The sequence below is a fragment of the Lepisosteus oculatus genome, chromosome 6, assembly GCF_040954835.1.
Source record: "Lepisosteus oculatus isolate fLepOcu1 chromosome 6, fLepOcu1.hap2, whole genome shotgun sequence".
NCBI classification, from domain to species: Eukaryota; Metazoa; Chordata; class Actinopteri; order Semionotiformes; family Lepisosteidae; genus Lepisosteus; species Lepisosteus oculatus.
In genome coordinates, this window is record NC_090701.1 from 24,359,161 (window position 1) to 24,382,154 (window position 22,994).

At 37.6% G+C, this 22,994-nt stretch overlaps 1 protein-coding gene across 1 annotated transcript in view; it reads right to left on the minus strand.

The window, feature by feature from the left end:
• Positions 1 to 1,876: 1,876 nt before the first annotated feature.
• The window catches only part of tgfbr1b (transforming growth factor, beta receptor 1 b), a 58,518-nt gene continuing 37,400 nt past the window's right edge, over positions 1,877 to 22,994 (minus strand). The window contains exons 3-9 of the mRNA XM_015354479.2: positions 21,751 to 21,990; positions 18,356 to 18,586; positions 17,400 to 17,567; positions 16,136 to 16,292; positions 11,210 to 11,334; positions 10,146 to 10,276; positions 1,877 to 6,549 (exon numbers count right to left, since the gene is read on the minus strand). Coding sequence (XP_015209965.2) covers positions 6,424 to 6,549; positions 10,146 to 10,276; positions 11,210 to 11,334; positions 16,136 to 16,292; positions 17,400 to 17,567; positions 18,356 to 18,586; positions 21,751 to 21,990 — 1,178 coding nt within the window. The 3' untranslated portion in view covers positions 1,877 to 6,423. The remainder of the gene's footprint in view (positions 6,550 to 10,145; positions 10,277 to 11,209; positions 11,335 to 16,135; positions 16,293 to 17,399; positions 17,568 to 18,355; positions 18,587 to 21,750; positions 21,991 to 22,994) is intronic.

The window sequence follows — 22,994 nt, forward strand, 5'->3', positions numbered from 1 at the left end:
TTCACTGCACAACTAGCCTGTAATGAGATTTTCCTCCTAATACCTCCATACTATTTCTCAGGGCAAAATATTTCTGAAAGCAACTGGTTATATCACTGCTAGCTTATCACTTATTTTGTCCAAAAAGGCACTATAAAAGTGTAAGGAATAGTCTTGTGTTACCAATCCCAATTCATCAGAACACCACGATGGTAATAAAGAGAAGGCTATTCGCCCTATTTGGCATTAGTGGTTATACTAGAAACAATCCCCGCTAAGAATTAATTCCCCTTAACCCTCCTGCAGACAATCTGATTTTGATTAAATTGACAATTCATAGTGGACAACTGGGATGTTTTTGCGAACGAAAGAAAACTGAACAGCTGGCAAAAATAATACCAATAGGGAAAACATGCAAATTCCACACAGACAGCCACTCCATGTCAGAATACAGGACCTTGGACATCTGAGGCTGCAGTGCTAGCAGCCATGTAAATGTGACATTGCTACTTAATTGACCAGACAATGAAAAGTGTAGTTCTAATTCTGTCAGAGGAATGGGAAACATTTCCAGCTTGGCAGCTACATTTGAGAGTAAAAATCAGATGTGCACTGTTTTTTTATCTCATGGCTGAAAAGCAAGGCACAATTGTAATACTGCAAATCAATCAAAACAACCGGTTGCACATTGCATGCATTTAAATCATCCCTATTTCAAAAGCATAACATTTACCTGTTTAAAACCAAAGATTATTGTACTGCTATTTTAGATCACAGATATTAATACTCCCTTAAAAGAATTTATACACATCTTTGTTACTCTTATGGTTGCTGTGTTCTGTCTGGAATTAACCCTTATTCCCTGGGAAAACATTTTTTTTTGCATACAGTCATGGTCCAAATCCTTGAGGAATGTTAAGCTACCCAACAAAGTAACCTGAGAGAGGCAAGAGTGCTACAGCAATCATATCTGGCCCATACTGTGAAACAAGAAAGACTTTCAGCTGTTGCAAACATGACATGTCTTGAGGTAACTCATCATAAGTGCCACCAAATGCTTCTTGGAGTCAATGAATAGACCAAATTTAAGATATTCTGAAATGAGATAGCTCATATAATTGCAACTCACACAGTAGAAGAAGACAACCCAGAAAGCCGAAGATCAGAGTGTGGAAATGTATGGCCTGAGGATATGTACAGCATGGGGAGGACTAAGCTAAAACGTTTAAGGATAAATTAATCTGTCAAATAAATGTACAAAAACAATAAAAATGTAAATATGTTAAATAATTAAACTATTAACACAATAGGACTGCATTTGAAATTAGGTGAAAAGCGCCTAATGCAAAAAATATATAAAACTTCAGGCTACAAAAAAACAAGCAATCTGTAAGCATTTTAACATCTGTGAGATCACTACAAGGTGGCAAAGGACTTTTTTAATTGATGTTGTTTAGATACAATAATGGTATTAAATTTAGATTATTTCTGCAAAAGGCTCGTGAAGAACTACTAAAAAGAATGACCTACACTCAGAACAAAGTAGTATTTCAGCTAATTGCAGTATTACTGCTCCAGGGGCACTGTACAAATGGCTCTTAACCCCAAACCTCTCTCCCAGTCTGTGTCTGTGTGTCTCATGGAGAGCAAGTTGGGGGAAGCGAAAAAGACAAATTCCTCATTCAAGAAACTGTATATGACCAATAAAGTGATCTTTTCTCTTATCTTATTAATAACTTCACCACAATGCTGGTGAAACAGATGAGCTCTCCAAGTGGGACCATTACTGGCTTTCACCATTTTATCACAGCATCATTGCAGGGAGGCTCTCTGGGAACACAGAGGCACTGTAGATCAGTGTAAAATGAAACTATGGAAAGCAAGCAAAACAGTTAAATAAAATAAGGAAACTCATCTTTTTATTCACTTTCTACAGTACTAGGTTAGATCTTAACATAAGCATCACTCAAAGCTACTTTCCTATCTTCATTGTTCATTCTTTTGTACACTGCAAAAGCCAATGCATACAATTAAAAAAAAATAGGGAAAGCATGTTCCAGAACTTAATGTAGAAGGGTTTTTCTTTTGCATCATCCTCATATTGACCACTTAAAGAAAGGAAAAAAAAATCAAATATACAAAATACAGATGCTGACATTCTTAAAGCATAAACATTTTGGACAAAAAGCAGTCAAACAGAGGTTATGGTAAAAAGAGGAATATAATTACTTACTTACTACAATTTGGGCACAATACAAAACACAACACAATGTAAGTATCATTGACAATTTTTTTTTTCAATTTAGTGTTCCACAGAAACAGAACTGCAAACCTGGAAAATAAATCCTTTATATACATTGAGGTAAAAATACATTGGTCTTTAGAAGAGGTATTTTTTAACCTATTTTTTAAAAGCAAGTGATGCAAACATCAGAATTCAATCACATGCAGGGTATCATCTCAGGCAGAAAAAAGGCCAATTAAAATAGTCAAACTTAGGCACTAAAATGTGAAAGCTTTCGTCTGCCTGCACCTATCTTTCAAAACAGCAGCCAAATTCATCAAGTGAAAAGCACCTCAGCTGACCCCCAAATAAATCACACCCTTCTGTGACCCACACCAGAGCACAGTCACCAGGCAGTATGAGCAGCGCTTCAGCTTTATTTTCATACCACGCTCAAAATGCCAACAAAAGGAATAGTTTTCATGGTGTTATGTGATTTTTAAAGTTAATGGGAGCAGAAAAACCCTAGCTCTCTTAAGTGTACTTTCACCCTGATACTTCCCAATTGATGACTCGGGATCACCTTCTAATGAGTGAAACATCACCCATTCTTCCACTTTTATCAAACCTGTCATCTTCAACTAATTTCAATTATAACATTTAGTCTTCTACATTTTCCAAATTAAGTGCTCTACTGTTTGTAACAAACAGGAACTTGGTCTCTGGTTTGAGGTCGCAAAAGGGCTTAAAAAATAAACCATGAAGAAAAAAGATCACCTCTTTTTATGTTTGGTAATGTTTTACACCTGTTAGCCCATGTCTTCCTCCACACTGTGGAGTGGCAAACAAAATCATGAGGCATGGCATCAAAAGGGGCACTGGTGCCAGCAGGTGACAGGAAACCGTGAACTCGTTATGGGAAAAAGTTAGGTCCAATTCCCAAACTAAGTTCAAGTTTTCCCGACTCGGAAAGCTAAGGGTTGGCTCAGAAATTCCCCTATTGCGAAAACCGCAGAGCAGCAGAAGGCATGGTTTGTAAAGCCACTAATTGGCAAGACCCACAGAGGCTGAGATATGTCAATTTAAAACACCTGGACGTATGCTTGAATTGTACGATTAAAAGGCTGCTGGTGATTTAAGACACGTCATGTGTGAAGTGATATGCAGGGGGGGGTCAGGGTGTTATGATGATCTCAATATGACATCAACTTCATGAGATGGTCTGTCCGATAAAAAGGTCTGAGGTTGACCTTGGTACTTAGTTCCCTAGATTTTTTAGCTGCAAGAAAAATATTCCACGTTTGTTCACTAGATCACAGCTTCAATAAATGCATCTCCTCTGCACTGGGGTAGTTTTCACTTTTGTTATGACACTTGCATTTCATACTGTGGAACTGCATTTTAAGTAACCTCTACATCAATACTATGTAATACCTAAGTTTTAGTCTATTTCAACTGGGTGATTACAATCTTAACATGTAACAGGAACCAATCACACATTATTCGCATGGCACAACAGATTTCAACGGCTATTTTCTTTCGAGTCATTCCATGACATTTTAAAGGAAATAGTTGTCATTTTAACATGCCGCCATCTGGGATTTTAATGAAAGCTGTTACCTGGGAAAAATTCACATTTCAAATAAAAGCTGGAATACAGCAGTGAAGAACATTTTTGTTCTGAATGAAGTTGGAGACATGGTTTTGGAATAATTCTGCATAAATTCCTCGGTCAGCTGAGTTTGATCAATTACCAGTAGTGACCTTTGACCCTGAGAATTGCCTGCTTCCACACTTAAAGAACTACTAATTCAACTAAGGTCCAGTTTGGGAATTGGAGCTGATAAAAAAAAAATACACCACAGGCAACGAGTCACATTGAAATCTGAGACAGCGCTATGTTTGCAAGTCACTGTTTGTCACAGAATGAACCTTGAACATAGAATTTCATGGCACAAATCTGGCAAGCATTTTTGAATATGTACATCCAATCTGTGAGCTTGCAAGAACCTATTTTTCCTCAAATGTTCCTGTAAACAAATTGAACAAATGAGAATACTATTTGTAGCAGCATGGTGTCCATTACATTGCATTCAAAATAAAAAATACATTACATATGACCATATTACCACGCATTTGAACGTGCAGTGTTTCATAGAAGTGCACTTATTGCTAAATTGAACCAAAATACAGGCATTATTCTTAAACATGACCCTTTTTAATGGTTTCCACATTATTTGTCAATATTGACTATTTGTCTTGTCAGAATAGTAAGAATTATCAGCAAAGTGAGGTTTTATTCTTATTCCCAGATGTAACAGCGCATACTTTATAATTTGGGTATATATACAGTAACAGACAAGCTTTGCCAGTCTTCATCTCAAGCAATGCTATTCACTAATGTACATTAATAACTATAAATGATGCTTGTCATTTTTTCCCAATTTTACTGGACAAGGATTTCGCCTAGCAAGCAGCAGCAATACCTGCTCATAACGTTGCAGACTTCTGGCATCGCCTGTATGAACTTTGGATACAATTCACTTGGAGTCTGACAACTACTCATTAGGAAAAATCCGTGTTCAATACAAGTCCCCAAAAAATACCTTTGATATTTTATTCTTACTTATTACACCAATAATCCATAGTGTCCTATGGATAAAGGAATTAGTTAATTACTTTTCAAATAAAGAATGATAACACTTTTCAGTTTCTTTCTGTAACATACATAAACACACAAAAATGTCCAATTTTGCTTTTAAACATACACGATTATGTGTGATAATATGGTACCTGAATTTGTTCAAAAATATAATTGATAATCTGGTGCTACTTTTTTTATATGGTACCTACTATTTCTTCTACAAAAAGCCAACAAATTTGAAGCCTTCTGTTGGTCCCTTAAGGCTTTCTCAGAGTAATATGAAGTAGTCCATTTGTAACAGCTGATTGATTTTTGTACATTCCTGTAGAAAAAAAGGTTGCCACATGATGCTGGAAAAGCTATGGCTTCAGTAAAGATCCACTTTCTATATTCGAATGTACCACAAATTCTTTAAAAAAATTATATGAACATGTAAAAAAGAAAACTTATGTTTATAAAGTGACTTTTCAAAGATTCCACCATTAAAAAATCTTAGATGACAATAAGAAAATCTAATGTATCATTTATGGAAAAAATGGAAACGTGTAAGAGAACTAAGCATAACATTTTAAAATAGCCACAACAAAATTAAAAATCCATTGTAGTTATATCAGGAGCACAAGTTAATGAAACAGAAAGACAATGGCATGAGAGTGGGCTCATGGCTACCCCTGACCTTAAGCTCTACATGATCCTGTCTTGACCGTCAGTGAACAGCATCCTGTGAATACCCTGAAGAGTTTCTCTGAAGACCTAATGCAAAGATGTGGGCTTTTCACACTGGCTGGGTGTGAATGGTACTGATTCAGAGCAGTGGCACTTTCTGGTTAACACCTGTCTTGGAAGGCATGGTTTTTTAGAAGAGAGCAGTAATATATAAAATATCTATTGCATATGTCATAGCATGTTCGCCAAGACTGAATGAGGTCATGTCCATATTTTCTTCAAAAATCATAAAGAAATAACTTATGTTGATCTGTAGAATAAAACACAAAGAAAAAGGTGCAATATGTTCCACAGAGATAATTCCACATCTCTTGAAGGCAAAAATGAATGGAAATGCTGATTATATAAAGTACCTGATACTAAAATAAGGAATAGTTAATTCCATCCTTCTTAACACTGTTCTTCATTGATTTGACCAGCCCAGCCCCCACTGCAAGTAAAATCATTTTACTTAAAGCACTGTTACCTATACGTTAAGACCACCAAATATAAAATACTTTGTCAAATCAAGATGAAACGTTAATAAAAATAAAGCTAGTCTACAACAGAGTCTGTAAATATCCTGGGAGAAGGAGGTGCTCATAGTGTGCAGAGAGGATCCCACTCAGCTGGGGGGAGTAGTGTCTCTGTAGAGAGAGAGTTCAGCTTATAGACATGTTCCTATTAAGTTTCAAAAAGGCAGTGAGATCCCGCTTCAGTTACCTCGGTGAGGTAGAACAAGTATTCTTTCCAACTGATTGCAACCCAGGTGTTGAAATGAAAAACCACCTTCATAATAATGCTTTTTTTCTCAAAAAAAAAAGACGTATAAAAATAAAATAAAACCTTAGGTTTATCAAAGGCCTTCAGTTTACATTTTAATTCCTTCCTGCTGGCTGAGCTGTGACAATGTCTTCTTAATGCGAAGGGCTGTGAGGCGGGCTGCTCCGTTAGCGTACCAACACTCACGCATGATCTTGGCCATCACGCGCAGAGCCTGGGGGAGAGAGGGTAGACTGTTACTGTGCTGAAAGCCACAGCCTCTCAGGAAAGTAGCACCTGGGACTGTGACCATGTGGATGCCACAGTTTTTAATTTCTATTGGATGCTTTAAATAAAAGATCCATATTTGCTCCAAAATTTTGAAGTGGTAAATTTCTCAGTTATACAAGGAAAAGAGAGCCTGCTTGCATAGAGAAACCAAAACTCATGGAACTAATGGTTTTATGTTTAGAGCCTGTCACTGTGTTCCACTATATCATACTGTGAGCAGAGAGAACAGATAGTCTAACCACAGATTAACTTGTAACACACACATTGGGTGATACACAATGCATGGTTCTTTTTTTGCACCCATCAGGAAAAAGCACACAATTTTGCTATACTGATTCAAATTAAAAACTCTGGAAGAATACTATCTGGACATTTAAGAGGTTTGTATGTGTTTCAAAATTCCAGTTAAAATGCTGAAAGTATGGATTTTTTTTCAACTTTAGTCTTCTTAAGCTGCAAGGTGGAAAACTATAGGCATGAAGACTGGATACTAATGCCCTACAGGAACCTATGTTTTGTTTATTATATGTAACATCTGTTCATAATAAAATAATTGACTTATTCTGACATGATATGGACATTAACAAACAAATGTTTCATTAACCTTTACCAAGAAATACAGATTTACACAACGACACATCTAAAAATAAGAACAGTGCTTGTGAGCACCATCAGACAGGTGTACCAGAAGATGTTAGTAGTCATACATAACAGGAAATTACATTTAACTTGCTGATACTAATTGTTGTTTGCAGCCGATATATGAAAAGGAGCTACAGTGCTGCTTGAATATCTGGAAACCCCTGTTGTAGTTTTTTAAATGTTGCATTTTTATTATTAAATCCTTGTTTAGTCCTTACTCTTACAAAAGAAATGGTTTATATCCACAAATTCTATGTATTGTGTATTAAGAGGAATTGATGCATGAAACAGAAAGAGAAATAGGTAAATATGAACCGGTGCCTTTGCAAAAGTAAGGTTCATTAGCTACAATAGGTTATACAATAATTAGCCAATCAAAGAGCCAATCACCAGGACCTGGACTGTTTGGGCAGCCTTCTATTAGATAAAGTAAGAAATCAAGTCAATCAAATCAAGTCAATTTGGTCTTACCCATACAGGTTAGCGTAAAACACCATGACACAATCTAAAGAGACCTCAGACAACCTCAAGAATAGTGTTGTAAGTGCTCATCTGTCTGGAGGGGTTATAAAACCATTGCAAAAAGTTTTGGAATTCAGTAGTCTACAGTACAATAGTCTACAAAAGGATTACATTTTCCACGGTGACTCTACTTAGATGTGGACATCCTTTAAAATTATCCTAAAGAGCAATACGCAAGCTCATACAGGATGTCCAAAAGAACTCCAGGACCACATCCAAGGACCTCCAGGCCTCTCTTGCTGCAGCTGATGTTCATTCCTCAAAAATACAATGTGAGCTGAATAGCAATGGCATTAATTGTAGGGTAGCAAGGAAAAAACCTTTGCTCTCAAAAAAGAACACTGCTGTTCATGTTAAGTTTGCAAAAGACCATCTGGATGATCCTTTACATTTTTGGAAGAACAAGTCTGAACATTTTTGGCCACAACAAAACTACCATGTTTGGTAAAAACCTTACACTGCCTACCACCTAAATGACCTTATCCCCACAGTCAAGCATGGTGATGGAAGTGTCATGGGTTTGAGGCTGCTTTTCTGCCCTTGGACCTGGAGAACTCGCGACCCCTGAAGGATCATTGAAGAAACTATGAATTTAAGATTGTTTGAGACATATGAAAGATGAATGGTTCACATACTTTCAAGCAGCACTGTACAATAAACAATGTGAAAACTGGCTTCTATCAATCAAAAAAAAGAGTGACTAATCACATTACCACTTAAAAGCCAGATTATTCAGTGAAGCATCTGGTCCACAGCAAGATCATCCTCAATTAACATTTCAATCTACTTTTTTAACTGTAGTTAAGTACACTACTTTAAATGTAGTTGACAAAGTACACAATGGAAATCATGTCAATGGAGTAAGGCTTTGTCACACAGGCAATGTACCAAGCTATTTGGTAGAACAACAGTGACATTGAGAATGCCTGGAAAATCATGAACATTTCCACATGCTTTTCTACCTGAAAATTTGGAAATTCCAAGTGACGGTGGTTTATTGTGAAATGATGCATAATAGATGTGAAGCCAACAATTTATTCATATTAAAAAAATGCTTACGTTGCCTTTCTTGAAGGAAATGGCATTTTGAGCTTCAAAATTTCCTCTCCACATACAATTCACCTTTTGTAAAACTACCTTTTCTATTAACCAGCATTAAGATAATTCTATATGCCATTTATTGTTGACTCATCATATATTTTCCTGCAAAGTATTATATTCATGCTCAAGTACTGCACTTTAAAAAACAAAAACATAGTACTTCCTGCTGTCTGCTTTCACGTCTCATTTGTGGTTTGTGATCTAGACACTGTCTGAATAAAACAAGTCAGCATGCCGGTTGGGTTGGGTGTGGAGTGTTAGTCATGTTGAAAAGGTATAACTGTGCTCTGCACCAAAACATAAACAGATAATCACTTGTTCACTGTATGATTCCCTTACCATTCTTTAACTGTTTGTTGACTGCCTACCAAATCACATTATAATGCTTTACAAATGGCAGGTTAAGAGTAAGATCATACATTATCGCAGGCTTTTATGTTTTGTGCAAAACACTTATTCACTAGAGAGAGAAAGTCAGACCTTGTCCATTTAATCTCCTGAGTTTATTTAATCAATTGAGCCCTGTTTCTTAAACAGCTTGGCAGCTATTGTAAATTCACAGCAGAAGATTAGATTACAGATTTTATTATTGTGAATTGGGTCTCATCTGATTATAGTCTGTTTCAGAGGACACTAATAAAGAAGAAAAGTGAATCCATCTTTCGCACACATGGTGCAGCAGTGAGAAGAGCGTGTACATTTCAAGTGCCTGCCAGCAATAATGGTTTTGGAAACTTGAGAAACTGTGCACATCTGAAATTCCAAATTTACAAGGGTGCACACTGAGATTCTGAGGTAAATCCAATTATGAAATCCTACACCGATAGGATTAGACAAGTAATTAAATTTCACTACAGATATACACAAAACCCACACATACTGTACAGTTTTGGCTGTGAAGATGGGGGTTGGGCATAAATCTTCTTGAAAGCATACAAAAATGATTACAGGTATTTTATCTACTGGCTGATCTTCCTTCTTCTAGGGTGCCCTTTAAAAAGAACCCAGCCAAAAAACTTGTCCCAGCTTTCTCCCAGTTCTCCTGTTCTCTTCTTTAAAAAGATTAATGGGCATTTAATGAATAACCAAGATAAAATGCCAGTAAAATAAATTTGCTTTTGTATTTCCTTTTGAAGCAGATAACATTCTGCACAAACCAAAGGTTAGTGTACAGTAATGTATAGTTAGTTTCTGGCAACAGCCGACGGGTTTAACCCTCATTGTATGAATTAGGGTCTTTTGCCTCTATGCCAAGGAAGGAAACGGAAGACAAACCTCGCAGCTCTGCCACCTGTTGGGAATGTTGGGCCGCAGCTTCTGTTCACACACCACTTTCCTCATTTCCTCCACCGAGGGGTCAGACTGCACCAGATCATAGTAAGGGAGCTGGTAGTCTTCATGGATTCCTGAAGACAAAGTAACTGTCAGATTTCACTTCATTTCATTCAAGCAATGCTAATCTGAAGCGCTTTCGGTTCCCAAAAGACTGCATTTGTTTGTTGAAACTGGTTAACAATATAATGCAACTAAATCATGAAGGATTCACATTTTTTTAAACTGCTAGTTGAGCCAAGAAAGATTTAGACAACTCAGAATTATGAAATACAGAACAAGTTAAACTAAAAGATCCGTTTTGTACTTGATATTAACCACAAAATATGTGCACTATTGGGATGCTGTCTTTTTCTGATTTGAGTAGATCACAATCTGCTGCTGGCCACAGTAATAATTTTACATGTAAAAGCTTAATTTTGGTGGACAAATTAAGTTCTCAAACTAAATTGCTCCCGAACAATCTTGATTAATAACGCAATCCAACAGGAAATCAACTTGAGTAACGCAGAAAGTTTGTTTCTTTAACCTATTGTAACAAATCTCTACTAATTATGATGAATAAGCAAAAGCGGCAAAAAAAAATACACAAACTTTCTCTACAGTAAGATTCAACTACGGCATCTTAAACCCACACAAAAACAGGGAGAACACAGAAACTATGCAAATAGCACCCCAGTTCCAGAACTCAACCCACTGTGGCATCCTCTACTATTAGTGTTGAATGCAATTACAGCAAAACAGTTGGAGTAATATGAGCCACAATTACATTGAGAATACCTGCTAATAAGTATTTAATAGCTTAAATGTTTGACTAGCGAATAATTCACTTCTATATCCTCAAAACCATGCTGAAATAGAGCCACGGGATAACCTTCCTTTAATTTTTTTTTTAAATATTGAACTGTACTGAAACCTGGTATTAATATACAGCCAATGCACATTCTTGCTTTCTTTCCAAAACATCAACATACCAAAACTGCGGACAGATATGGACCAGCACTCACCACCAATAGAACACCTGCGAGCAATCTCCCAGAAAACCAGTCCCATGGCATAGATATCTGCTCTCTTGAAAGACTCAAAATGCTTCATATTTATAGAATCATCCAGGACTTCTGGAGCCATGTACCTGTTGAGAAATGGAATGCAAAAAAAAGGACTCATTTCTTCTGATGTAATACATTGTTAAAGCTTTGCGTGACTGAATTAAGTCTTAGATTTTAGATAAAGTTTGTGACACTGGGAAGAATTAAATAACTAACTTCAAAGAGAAGAGGATGTTTGCTGAGGTCTTGGGGTCCCTTAAACTTTACTATTGTTTTGGCTCATCTTGGTATGCCTAGGCAAGGTGTGGAATGATAATTGCAAAGGAGCAGAGCAGAAATACACAGTATAAGTTCACAATTAGTGGAAAGCAGGGACAGACAGAAGTCCAGAAGAGTGGGGACTTGCAGCTTGCGCCAGGCAAGAGCTCCTGCTTCATGATCATCCAAATCAAACCTGATTGGAGCTAAGTATTCATTAGAGAGAGTGCGCTTTTCTGTGTTTTAGGGAATTTGGGTTTCCTGGGTAAGTCAGAAACATCTTTCCTGATTAGGGCGCATTTTACGGACAGGGATATAGGCTCCCACTTATTTTGTGGAATACAGGGTGCACAGAGAAAGATTTACTTGCAGATTGCTTTGTAACATGGGACAGTGGCTCTGTGGATAAGTATCTGTGCCCGTGGCTGGAAGGTTGCTGGTTCGTATCCCGTGACCAGCAGAGGAATCCTATTACGTTGGGCCTCTGAAGGCCCTTAACCTCCTTATCCCCAACGGCTCCAGGGCAGCCATACAAATGGCTGACCTGTGCTCTGACAGCAAGCTTCTCTCCCTGTCTGTGTGTCTCATGGAGAGAAAGTTGGGGTGTGTGAAAAGACAAATTCCTCATACAAGAAATTGTATATAGCCAATAAAGTGACATTTAGTAAGAAGGTAGCTCATTTTTAGTGTGGCCTTGGTAGGCATAATAAGAGTTAAGTGCTTAGTAGCAGTCTGTGGTTTTCTGGGTGACCAGAATGTTATGCCTCTGAAACGCCTTGTTTGTAAATACTGTATATAAAGTAAATAATGTGTATAAAGTTTTTTCTTTGTTGTCATTGTTTAAAAACATCTGTCCAGCCCCATTTGTAACAATATAATGTAACTTGGTATGTTGCATTGTGTCTTGTGTAGTTTATTGTAATAAAATATTTGTTTTAGCCAAGGGTGCCTGGAATTTTGCTCCTCTCAACAAAGCTGTGCCAGAGAATAAAGAATTCACGTGCCTCTATTTTTACCAGCTACACGGGTATATGGTTAGAAATCATATTTATTCATAATTCATAATTATTTCACTGATTGACTAAACCACTCAGTCAAATCCTGATTTTCACCAGTTTCGTAACCCCCCATTTGTAACAATATTTATACATATTTCTTATTGCTGCTTCAGTAGCTGACTTGTACTTACAGTAACACAGCTTTTTCTAGTTAATCAAAGACCAAATGAATGAACACCTTTTACGGATCACACCACCAAGGATATGAGCGCAGGGGTATTTACCAATATAACTAGTTACTACAAGATGGTGAATGAAAGGATTTCTGCTGTACTAACCACTGCAAAACACTCACTGCATAAAAATACTGTGGACAGTCAAGAATGAAAAGATCTGAACACTTAAGCTATGTAACAGCAGGCACCCTTCCACAATGCCACAACTCTCATTGTAAGGGTTGTTTATTGTTTATTACCCCAGTAATGCACAGTTACCGATTTTAATGTTTAATTTACTATACATCATTTACATAACACATCCGAACAAAAAACTGACACTTTTAGTAACACCTCACTTTAGCTGTGCCAGTACAGCCAGACTCTTGAATATAATTACAAAAAAATCTTTACAAATGTGAACATTATGGAATTTTCCGTTCTCCACGTTTATTTCATACTATACCAGGCCAGGTTTCTCAGTCAGCTTCCTTTGTTAGAGTGAAGATGAACGGAAGTGGGTTAAGAAAGGACAAACCCAAGATGGGGTAACATTTTTGTTCTGTTTTTTTTTGGTTTGTGAATGACACTGCAGTTTAAACTGTAATGTGTAAAAGTTTCTAAAGTTGTACATAGGTAGAAAAACAGTTATATGGACATGAAACTGATGATGTGACAAATAAACTAAAGAAATGCACCCTGTTTTCAATTACAAATTTACAACAGGTTAAATAAACCACAACATGGATTCTAGATAATCTAATCTATTAGGAAAATATTTAGGGTTAAGAGAATAAAATTAAGTATGTTTGGATCTGCCACAGAAAAGAATCATGTACATCACTGTCTAATGCACGGTTTGATACTAACTACATCAATGCAAGGGAATAAGAAATTTCATGATTCTAGCCAAAACAAAAAAGTCGATAAATAATTACACATTTCAGCTCAAACAATATACGGGTGCCAAAAATCTACAGAAGCACAACAGTGCTAATCTAATTTTCTTGCTCATGTACTACAATGTTCTTGAATCCACATGCAGACCCTTCCATACATCGTCAGCTCTGTTCATACTATTTGTGCCAAGTCTCAGATGCTCAACAGGCACGCAAGGAGAGTGATACAATGTTTGAGGTTTCTCAAGAGGCTTGCAACTGGAAGATCCGACTACTCTCAAGCAAATAGAGAGTAATAATCTAAAAACATACTATAAATATACTACAGACTAAACACTGACTTAAAATACTTGTTGGGATTTAAAACTACCATCGCTAATTAAAAATATAAACCAAATCCCTTGCAAACCAAACACTACTGAAGAGCATATCAATGCCGAGAAATCAGTTTGATTACATTTTCCTTGGCACACACAAGACAAAATTCAACTAATTTCCAACTAGCTTCTTACGAAGACATACCTGCAGTCAAGTCAGAATTAATACTCAAATTAACATGGCGAAAGATGCATTTTAAACACTAAAATCAAGCATGATGAATTTCTCTTTTAAACATAAAAAAGGTCTATATCTGACCTTTTGCATAGTAAAAAATGTTTGTCCTTTGCAGTCAAAGATGTTTGTCCTAGCTGTCAAGAGGGCACAAAACACAAGTCCTTTTCTATGTCTATGATGTCTCATTGAAATGAACTCAGCAAAAATAGCCACCTCTACTGAGCATAAAGGATACCACATGGATCAATATGTTAAGTGTATAAACATTCCATAGATTATACAAGAATGAAATGATCAAAGTTTGAATGACAATACTTAAAAAAACAGATAGTTTCACTTATACTTAAAATAATTATTCCTAAATAAAAAAAAATTAAAAATCAACTTTATGATTCGCATCAAATATAGTCCATGAAATGTGTTAGCATTGCTAAATTATTCACAATGGAGAATATTTTTAATAAAGCGTGTGTGAGTTAGAAATCAGTATGGTGAAATACTCTGAAAAAAATGCCTCTACAGGAAGGAACATATTCCAGAATGAAACAATGACCACTGCCACAAAAACGACGCATCTTTCCTTTCAATACATCTTTCCTTTGTATTGTAACAAACATGCTGTGGGCCTAACATGACATTTACTTATTATATCTTCAAAGGCAGCCTCTGAGGCACACAATCTTGTGCCCAGTTCAAGATTTAATGTTGTATTTGTGTAATGACTTGTTTAATGGTGATTTCATTTTTGGCACTAATTTTTTTACTCATCCGCCAAAGTTGTGCCAGAGAATATAAAGATGTCATGTGCCTCAAATTGTTACTACTGCTCCGGTTAAGTTTTGACATTCATAAATTTTATTATCCAAACTTTATTTTCCAGACTTTCCTAGTCTGTAAGAGTATTATAAAATTAATGACTAATGCACCTGATGTTGTTAAATATTTTAAATCATTTTATAAATAAACTTCAGAGAGGAAATACACAAGATTCAAATCCTGTTAGTAAAGTATTAGTAAAGATTCTACACGCCACTGAATACAAAGGCAAAAAAAACCAACCTATTTTGTCTGAAAATATGCTTTGCAAACTAGGACAAGGTGAGCCACTGAAAAGGACTGAAGAGACACAGGGCTTCATTATGGTACTGAAATTGTGTTTTTAGCTTTTTAGTAATACATCGAATCATTATTTGTTTATGCAGACTTTTTTGATGATGTGTCCAAGAATTCAACAGTTTTCTAAATCTAAACAGATACTGTCTAACAGGACTTTGTCCCATTCCTGTCTTAGATTTCCCATGACAAGCGGGTTGCAATTAATTGCTACAATTGGAGTGTTTTAGCATCTGCAAACACTCTTGACCAGACTACTGTACTTGCATTGTGGACTACCACTGATGGTGTGTTTTTGAATGTTGGAACCTGCTTGCTGTGAACACCCGAGATGGTCAGCAACAGACTTAGACTACCTTACATGCTGATGGCAAGAAGGCAAGTTGTCTTTATAAGTGGAGCATATTGGTTCCTTTCTCAATTTTCACCAGTTTGATATTTAACAAGTTAAATCACCTCAACTCCTGTGCCCAGTGAACTGACTCATTAATTCGGTAACAGGGACAGTCATGAATGATAAAATAATCAAAATGGCACCATAAGCATTAAATCAATATCCTAAATCTACATACTTTTCTAAAAACATACAGGCACAAAAATGTTTTCAGAGCCCGTCTATTTAAAGAAGAAGAGAAGATTTTCAATTATGTATACAATGGTGGTGCACATACTAGAAATTTAAATTCTACAGTAACTCAAACTTGCAGTCCTAAAGCTTGTGGTGTTCACTGCCTGGAAAGAACCTCTCCTCTACAGGAACTCTACAATGCTTCTTGCTGCCAAAGATCTGTAGTACTGAGTTATCATACTTTGCATAAGCTACGCAAGTTTTACACCATGTATTACCTTTTCGTTCCCACTCTGTGGTTTGGAGCAATATCAATGGTGTCTGTAGCCGAATCATGCCTAACTGCTAGACCTAGATCCGCGATGCAGCATGTTCCGTTCTTTTTCACCAAGATGTTTTTGGACTTGAGATCTCTGTGGGCAATTGCAGGTTTACCTGTTCATTTATTAACAAGAGAAGAAATCATATTGTTACTGTTATGAGTAAAACAACATTGAAACCATCCATACGTATAGTTACAGAACAGAATTTACTAAAGATGACTGCACTCTGGCTCAACAGGGAAGAAAGTCCAGTAGTAGAAACTTGAGCAACAAGAAGAATTACTCAGCCTGTCAGATCTGACAATTTAAGAGGAAATAAAACTAAAAGGGTGAGCATAGGTACCTTTCCTAAAATAGTTAATGCAATGAATGTCCACATAAAGTTACATCAAATGTCAGCAGTCTGTTCTGACATGCTGTTCTCTGTACCACTGGATAACGAGGGATTGCGAGTCAGAGGCTGCACCTGTGTTGTTGACGATTTCAAATCACAGTTAAAATGTAAGCTCCACTTAAGTCCATACAAGGTTCCTCTATTGTGGCCCTGTTATTGGAGCTGTACCTGCCTGCAGGGAATAATTCATTTTGAAAGCACTGCATTCTTGACAGCTCCATTCACTAAACAAATGGCTTCATTATTTCCAGTGCTTAGCTGCTGCCTGTTAAGGACAGCCTTGCATATTGAAGCAAACCTATAGGCAGACAAAACAGGAAAATGTCTTTCACAATAAAAGGGAAAAATCAGCACTTCTTTACTATTTATGGGCAATAAAATAGATCGTCCAAATATTTCACTTAAATCAACATATTCCATAGAGCCTGTTTTGACACAAAATTACTGGATATGATGAAATACTGTTTGCTTTAAGAAGCCATTTACTTACTGATGAAAATCCAGAAACTGGATACAAGCGTTAAAGAAATATGATTTTTGTGTGTGGACTCATACACCTCACTAGTTATGTAAATGACCGTAGCCTTAAGTAATGCACTTACATATCATGTGGACAAGATCACCTAACAATCTGCAATGCTCTGAGATTCCTTAGTTGCCAATTACAATGTACTGGACTGTATTCACATATAATACAGCAGAGAATCCAGGCATATGAAGCAACCATACAAGCATATCTGTTAGTTTCAGAACTAGGAATGGTACAGATTTAAAAGAATGGACCTAATATTGCAGTGTTTGCAGAGGACTTTGATCTTTACTCACCTTGTGTTCCGACTATTTCCATGTGGAGATGGGCCAGTCCACTGGCTGTAGATAGCGATAGCTTAATCATGCCCTCTACAGTGACTGTGTATCTGTTTAAATAGTCAAATAACGATCCATGCTCATGGTAGTCAGAGACCAGCCACAACTGAGTCCAGGTTCCATTATCTGAGAAAAACAATTCACAAAATAGTGTGAGAACAGACCTGAATTTTGCAGCATATTTAAGCTCGTACAAAAGCATGTCAAAGAGGAGGGACAATGTTTTTGGACATATCCTACTGATCTCAACTGATCCTACTGTTTTTCATGTCTCATCTCTCTGCTATGATCTCCACAATCACACACATCAGAATAAGAAAGTGGAGGAAGACCTCTCCCACATTCTCCCACTGCTTCCTCCCTCCCACCTTCCAGTCACTTGTCTTTGAGCATGTAACAGGCTAAGCAGCCCGTCCTGGACTTTAAACGTCACCTAAAGAGAGGGTGCCCCTAACCAACAACACGTGCTCTAGTGAAAATTTGCAAGTGAGGTCACGGTGTTGCTGAGCTGAGCACACCCTGGCCAACTAATCCCTATCTACCCTCAGCCAGCTCTGCAACCCTGCTTTGGGGTTACTAGAGGCAATAAGGGTATCTTTTGCAAAGTAAAAGTGATCTTTGTGACTGGCCAGGTGTCTGTCAGCTGTGTCACACCTTCAACTGGAGTGAACTAAGCTGTAGATCTTGCAGCATGAAAAAGAGAGCACCAATATTGCACAATTCAGAAGAGGGGTGTAGCGGTCAGCTAAATTCAGCAACAATTACCAATCACTACTTTCTTAAAGTATTGAATCTTGGCTTTTACTATGCATTTTGACATCTTAACAAATTATAGCTGAAGACACAAACATTTCAGACTACACCGAGATGCACACCCGTTACTTTTAAAAATCTAACAACGAGCAGTGCAAAACCTTTATTGTCAGCCGCAATGAATCCCAGGATATTTTCATGACGTAGCATGACGGTCTGGTAAATCTCCGCTTCTCGAAACCATGAACGCTCTTCCCGGGAAGAAAAGATCTTCACAGCAACTTCCTCTCCTCTCCACTTCCCCCGCCAGACCTCACCAAAACGCCCTTTTCCAATGCTCTCCTGCAGAACTATTGTTCTTGCGATAGTTCTTTGAACCAACAAGGGCAGACCTGAAAGTGGAGAATGAATTTAAAAAATACAGCTAAAAATAAGCATTTTGGACTTTGAACTTCAGGTCTACTGACAATGGAAGTATTGAATCATTGAAATACAAGAGACAGTTTTCTAAGACCACCTAGGGACCCTGTTCAACTCAGTGACAAGCAGGATCATTTTGTGCAGGACTACTGTATCTTTTTCAAAAGCAGCAGGTGCCCACATTGGACCTAACTTGCAGTCTTATGCTATAGATCATTACACATTAAATGAGGTGAGGCAATGTGCTCAGTTAATACTCATGAACCATAATGAACACAGTAAAACAATGAGCCTGGGAAGGCAATCATAACCTAATTCAGTCTTAAAGATTAGGTAATTCTAAGATATACATGCCCCTTTGACCTTAAATACCCAAGTATTTCTAAGTCTGTCTTGTTGGACCACTGCACGAACGTAACAAGTGTACATTTGTAGTAATTTATGGAACTTCACTGAAATGCAGGACGATAAACAGAGCAATATATACTGAAGGAAAAAAGAAACGCAACGCCACTCTGGCACTCCCGTCTGTGCTGTCAGAGGAACAGGCTGAAGAGTGACTCATCCGTGAAGAGGACCTGATGCCACTGCTGACGAGTCCATTGCAGCCTCTGTCTGGCCCAAGCCAGTCAGGTGTGACGTCTAGGAGGTGTGAGCAGAGGGCCTCTGACAGGTCGCCTTGCTCTAAAGCCAGCAGCATGGAGCCTCATTGTCCTGTCACTGGGAATTGTGCCAGTCTGATGTGTCGGTCCTGCTCTGGTGTGGTCACTCGAGGGTGACCCGTTCTTGGACCTTCATCTGTCCTGCCGGTCTGCTGAAACCTTCTCTGCAGTCGGGACACAGTGGAGCGGCTTACTCCATAGTGTCTGGCAACGCTGGCACATGACATGCCTGCCTGCAGCATGGTAATGGCCCTCTCCCATGCTTCTGGTGACATTTGAGACATTATAGAATGTAAGTGTGGCCTTTTTCTTGCCGACGTGCAGCATCCACCTGGATGATGCGACGGCAGCCATAGTGCGCCAGAACGCTCACCACACATCAGCTATCAGTGGGGAAGAGAGCAGAGTAATGAAGCCAATTCATAGATGGGGGTTATTAGGAGGCCATGATTGGAAAGGGCCAATAGGAACTCTTTTCGAGAAACGCCCTGGGATTTTTAATGACCACAAAGAGTCAGGACCTCGGTCTCATCCGATTGACGGTGCCTGTTTACAGTATAGTGTCCCCGTCGCTATACTGGGGCATTAGGACCCACATGGACCGCAGGGTGAGCACCCCCTGCTGCCCCCACTAACACCTCTTCCAGCAGCAACCTTAAGTTTTTCCCAGGAGGTCTCCCATCCAGGTACTGACCAGGCTCACACCTGCTTAGCTTCAGTGGGTTGCCAGTTGAGAGTTGCAGGGTGATATCGCTGCTGGATGGTATGGTAAAAGTGCACCTAACAAGCTTTCGTGTGATTGGCAAGTTGCAATGCCTCACCGCATAAGCTGTATTGCGGATTAGAGGGCTTAAAACAAGTTGACAACCTTTTGTGAAAGTACATAAGCTATAACTATAGTATTCTCATTCATTCAAGTGTTTCTTTTTTCCATCAGTATATATTGTAGGTAAGGCAATATATGTGACATCAGCATTTAACAGTCTTTTTCAGCTTTACACACTTGCTTTAGCAGAAGTGTTATATGGCAACCCCACTACCATCACATTTTAAACAAAATCTGTTGTGTGTGCCTGATTAAAATCACCTTCATGGAGGATTTCATAAGGCCCAATCAGTTGTGTTGTCAAATATGTTAAAAAATGAAAACAAAGTCCAATGACTGAAGACCACTGGAAAAAAAAAGCTAAGCTAATAACTAATGATGTCACAAATTTATTTGAATGTATTTGCTGTGAGACCCGAGTCTCATAATCGTTAATATTTTAATTTTGATAAGAGTTGTTGGAAATTGTCAGTGTTTCCAGCCCCACAGCACATTTTGAAGTTAACTTTATCCAAACATTTGAAGTTACTGAACAGAGTAATATCCAAGAAAATGATTCAAATGCTGTTTCAACTAAGCGTGTACTATGGCAATGACTAAATCACCACTGTGGAATAAAATGAAAAACATTCAACTGTGGAGAGAAGAAAGGGGATTCTCCTCATTTAGCAACATTTTTAAACAACTTTCATGTTAAATAACAGGAAAAACCTAGCAAACTGAATAAACAAAGGTCTCTAGTCAACCATATCTAACTCCTTGGTGCCAACTGAATATGTTTTCTGCCACTCTAGGCCACATGTATTTTATGCAAATGCTAATACACTTCTTAGTTTCTACCTAGCAATGGATATGAGGGCCAATGAAGTCTGAAGTAAACTGGGCTCACTGTACCATGCAATAGCACTTACTATACATGACACACAGAGAAGGACTTAAAATCATTCTGCCAAGTGCTTTATATCTGGCATGTGGTGGGTCTCTCAGTTTAGCAGATTGTTTTCACATGCCTGGCACAACCTCTATCTCAAGTTTCACTGAACACAGAACTGTCATGACACAACTGTTTACTCACAACACTCTTTGCATCACCCACAGGAAAGGCAGTGTTGCCGACTAAACCTAGAGAGCACAACACAAAGTCCAGAAGCACATGGTCCACTGTATGATCATACAAAAACATTTTTTCAAAACAAGTGAAGCCTGATCCAAAATGGAAAAAAAGGCCAGATTGAAAAATATACATGAAAATCAAAACAAGTGTGATCACCTCTAATTTCTAAACAAAAAAATAGTTATGAAAGATAACTGCTAAAAAATAGGATAAATTCAACATCAATACATACCTTACAGAAAAAAGTAAAAAAATAATATACATGAAAAATATACTTGAAAATCTTATTTCAAGATTAAAGGACACTAACACCAAATGGTAACCAAATTAGTCTAATCATTCTTCAGACAAAAAAAAAGAAATGCTATACTGTACACATTTACAGCACATTGCCAGGACTGTTCCAGATTTTCCCTGAACAAGACGTCTCCAGTTATATCTTCAAAGAAAAGCTAAATTGTATTTATGTATAAATGAAGACCTAATTTCTAAAAAGACAATGTTGGCTCCTTTAAAGCTTGAAGTGCAGCCTACCTGATCCTGACCCTGATGTTGTCATGTCATAGATCAGGTCCTTCAGGGTGGTGCCTTCTGTGATGAAGGGCCGATCTAAAGACGGGTCCTCTTCATTGGGAACTCGGTGGTGAATCACCGAGCGGCTGTGGCAAATATAGAACACCAACACCAGGACAAAGCACAAGACGCAGACGGGCCCAGCTATCACTGCTGCTAAGGCCACAGGTCCCAGATACAGAGGAGTTGGGTTTGGAGGTTCTGGATCAAAAAACACAAGAAGGGGGAAAAAAGGCAGAATCAACTTTAACTAGGATTGAAGCATTTGACCACTTTTTTTTGTTGTTTTACAGTAATCTAACTCCTAGAGGGAAGGAAAAAGCAAGTGAAATACAAGCTTAATTTGACCACTCTTGGAAGAATGCTGAAATACAGAAAGGGCAACTGAACTGCTGACTTCAGCATTCTTTTGTGCCTCACTCTGCTGTTGCGCTGTCACAAAAACTTCAGAAAACAGAATATGATTGGAATTATCCCTCCAAAACCATGTAAAACACCGGAAACCACCACACTAATCTTGCTGATATTCCAGGAGATTGCTTAACACAGGCGTACTTTTGTGGACAGCGTCTATTAAATTACAAAACAAGGCAATGCTCAAATATTTAACTTGTTAAATCTAGGTTGTTGCATTTGATGACTATTTTTTTGTAATGCACTCCAAATGATTGTGAAAACTACACATCTGTTTATAGCTGACACTAATGAAACTGCTAAATAGTGGAATATAATTTATGGAAGTGTGAATTTAGCATAAAATGACCAGAAAATGCATTAGCCCAGTGTCAAAAGGTAGAAGAGACTTTACTAAAAAGACTTGCAGCTTTAATTTTGTGGGGGGGTTTGTGACAAAAAAGTATACCTATTAAAAGTGTTCTGGTGCAGCATTCAAGTTTTGAATTAAAATATTAACTTAAAAACCACAGATGATCTGTAAGGCAACAAAAGAAGGATAACTGGAAAGGGAAAAAATACTTTTGAAGTTTTTTAATGCCTTATCTCTCAGTAGAACAGACAAGGATCTAATTTTCAGCTGTTTTTACAGATTGAATATAATACAAAATGTAATACTGTATTTAGATACAAATATAAATATTGCTTTTCTCAAAGATTTTTAAGTTAAACATTGATGAGAATGAGATAATGATTAAATAAAGTTGGCCATTTCATCTAGTTACTGATAGCACCAACATTAAAACCTTTAC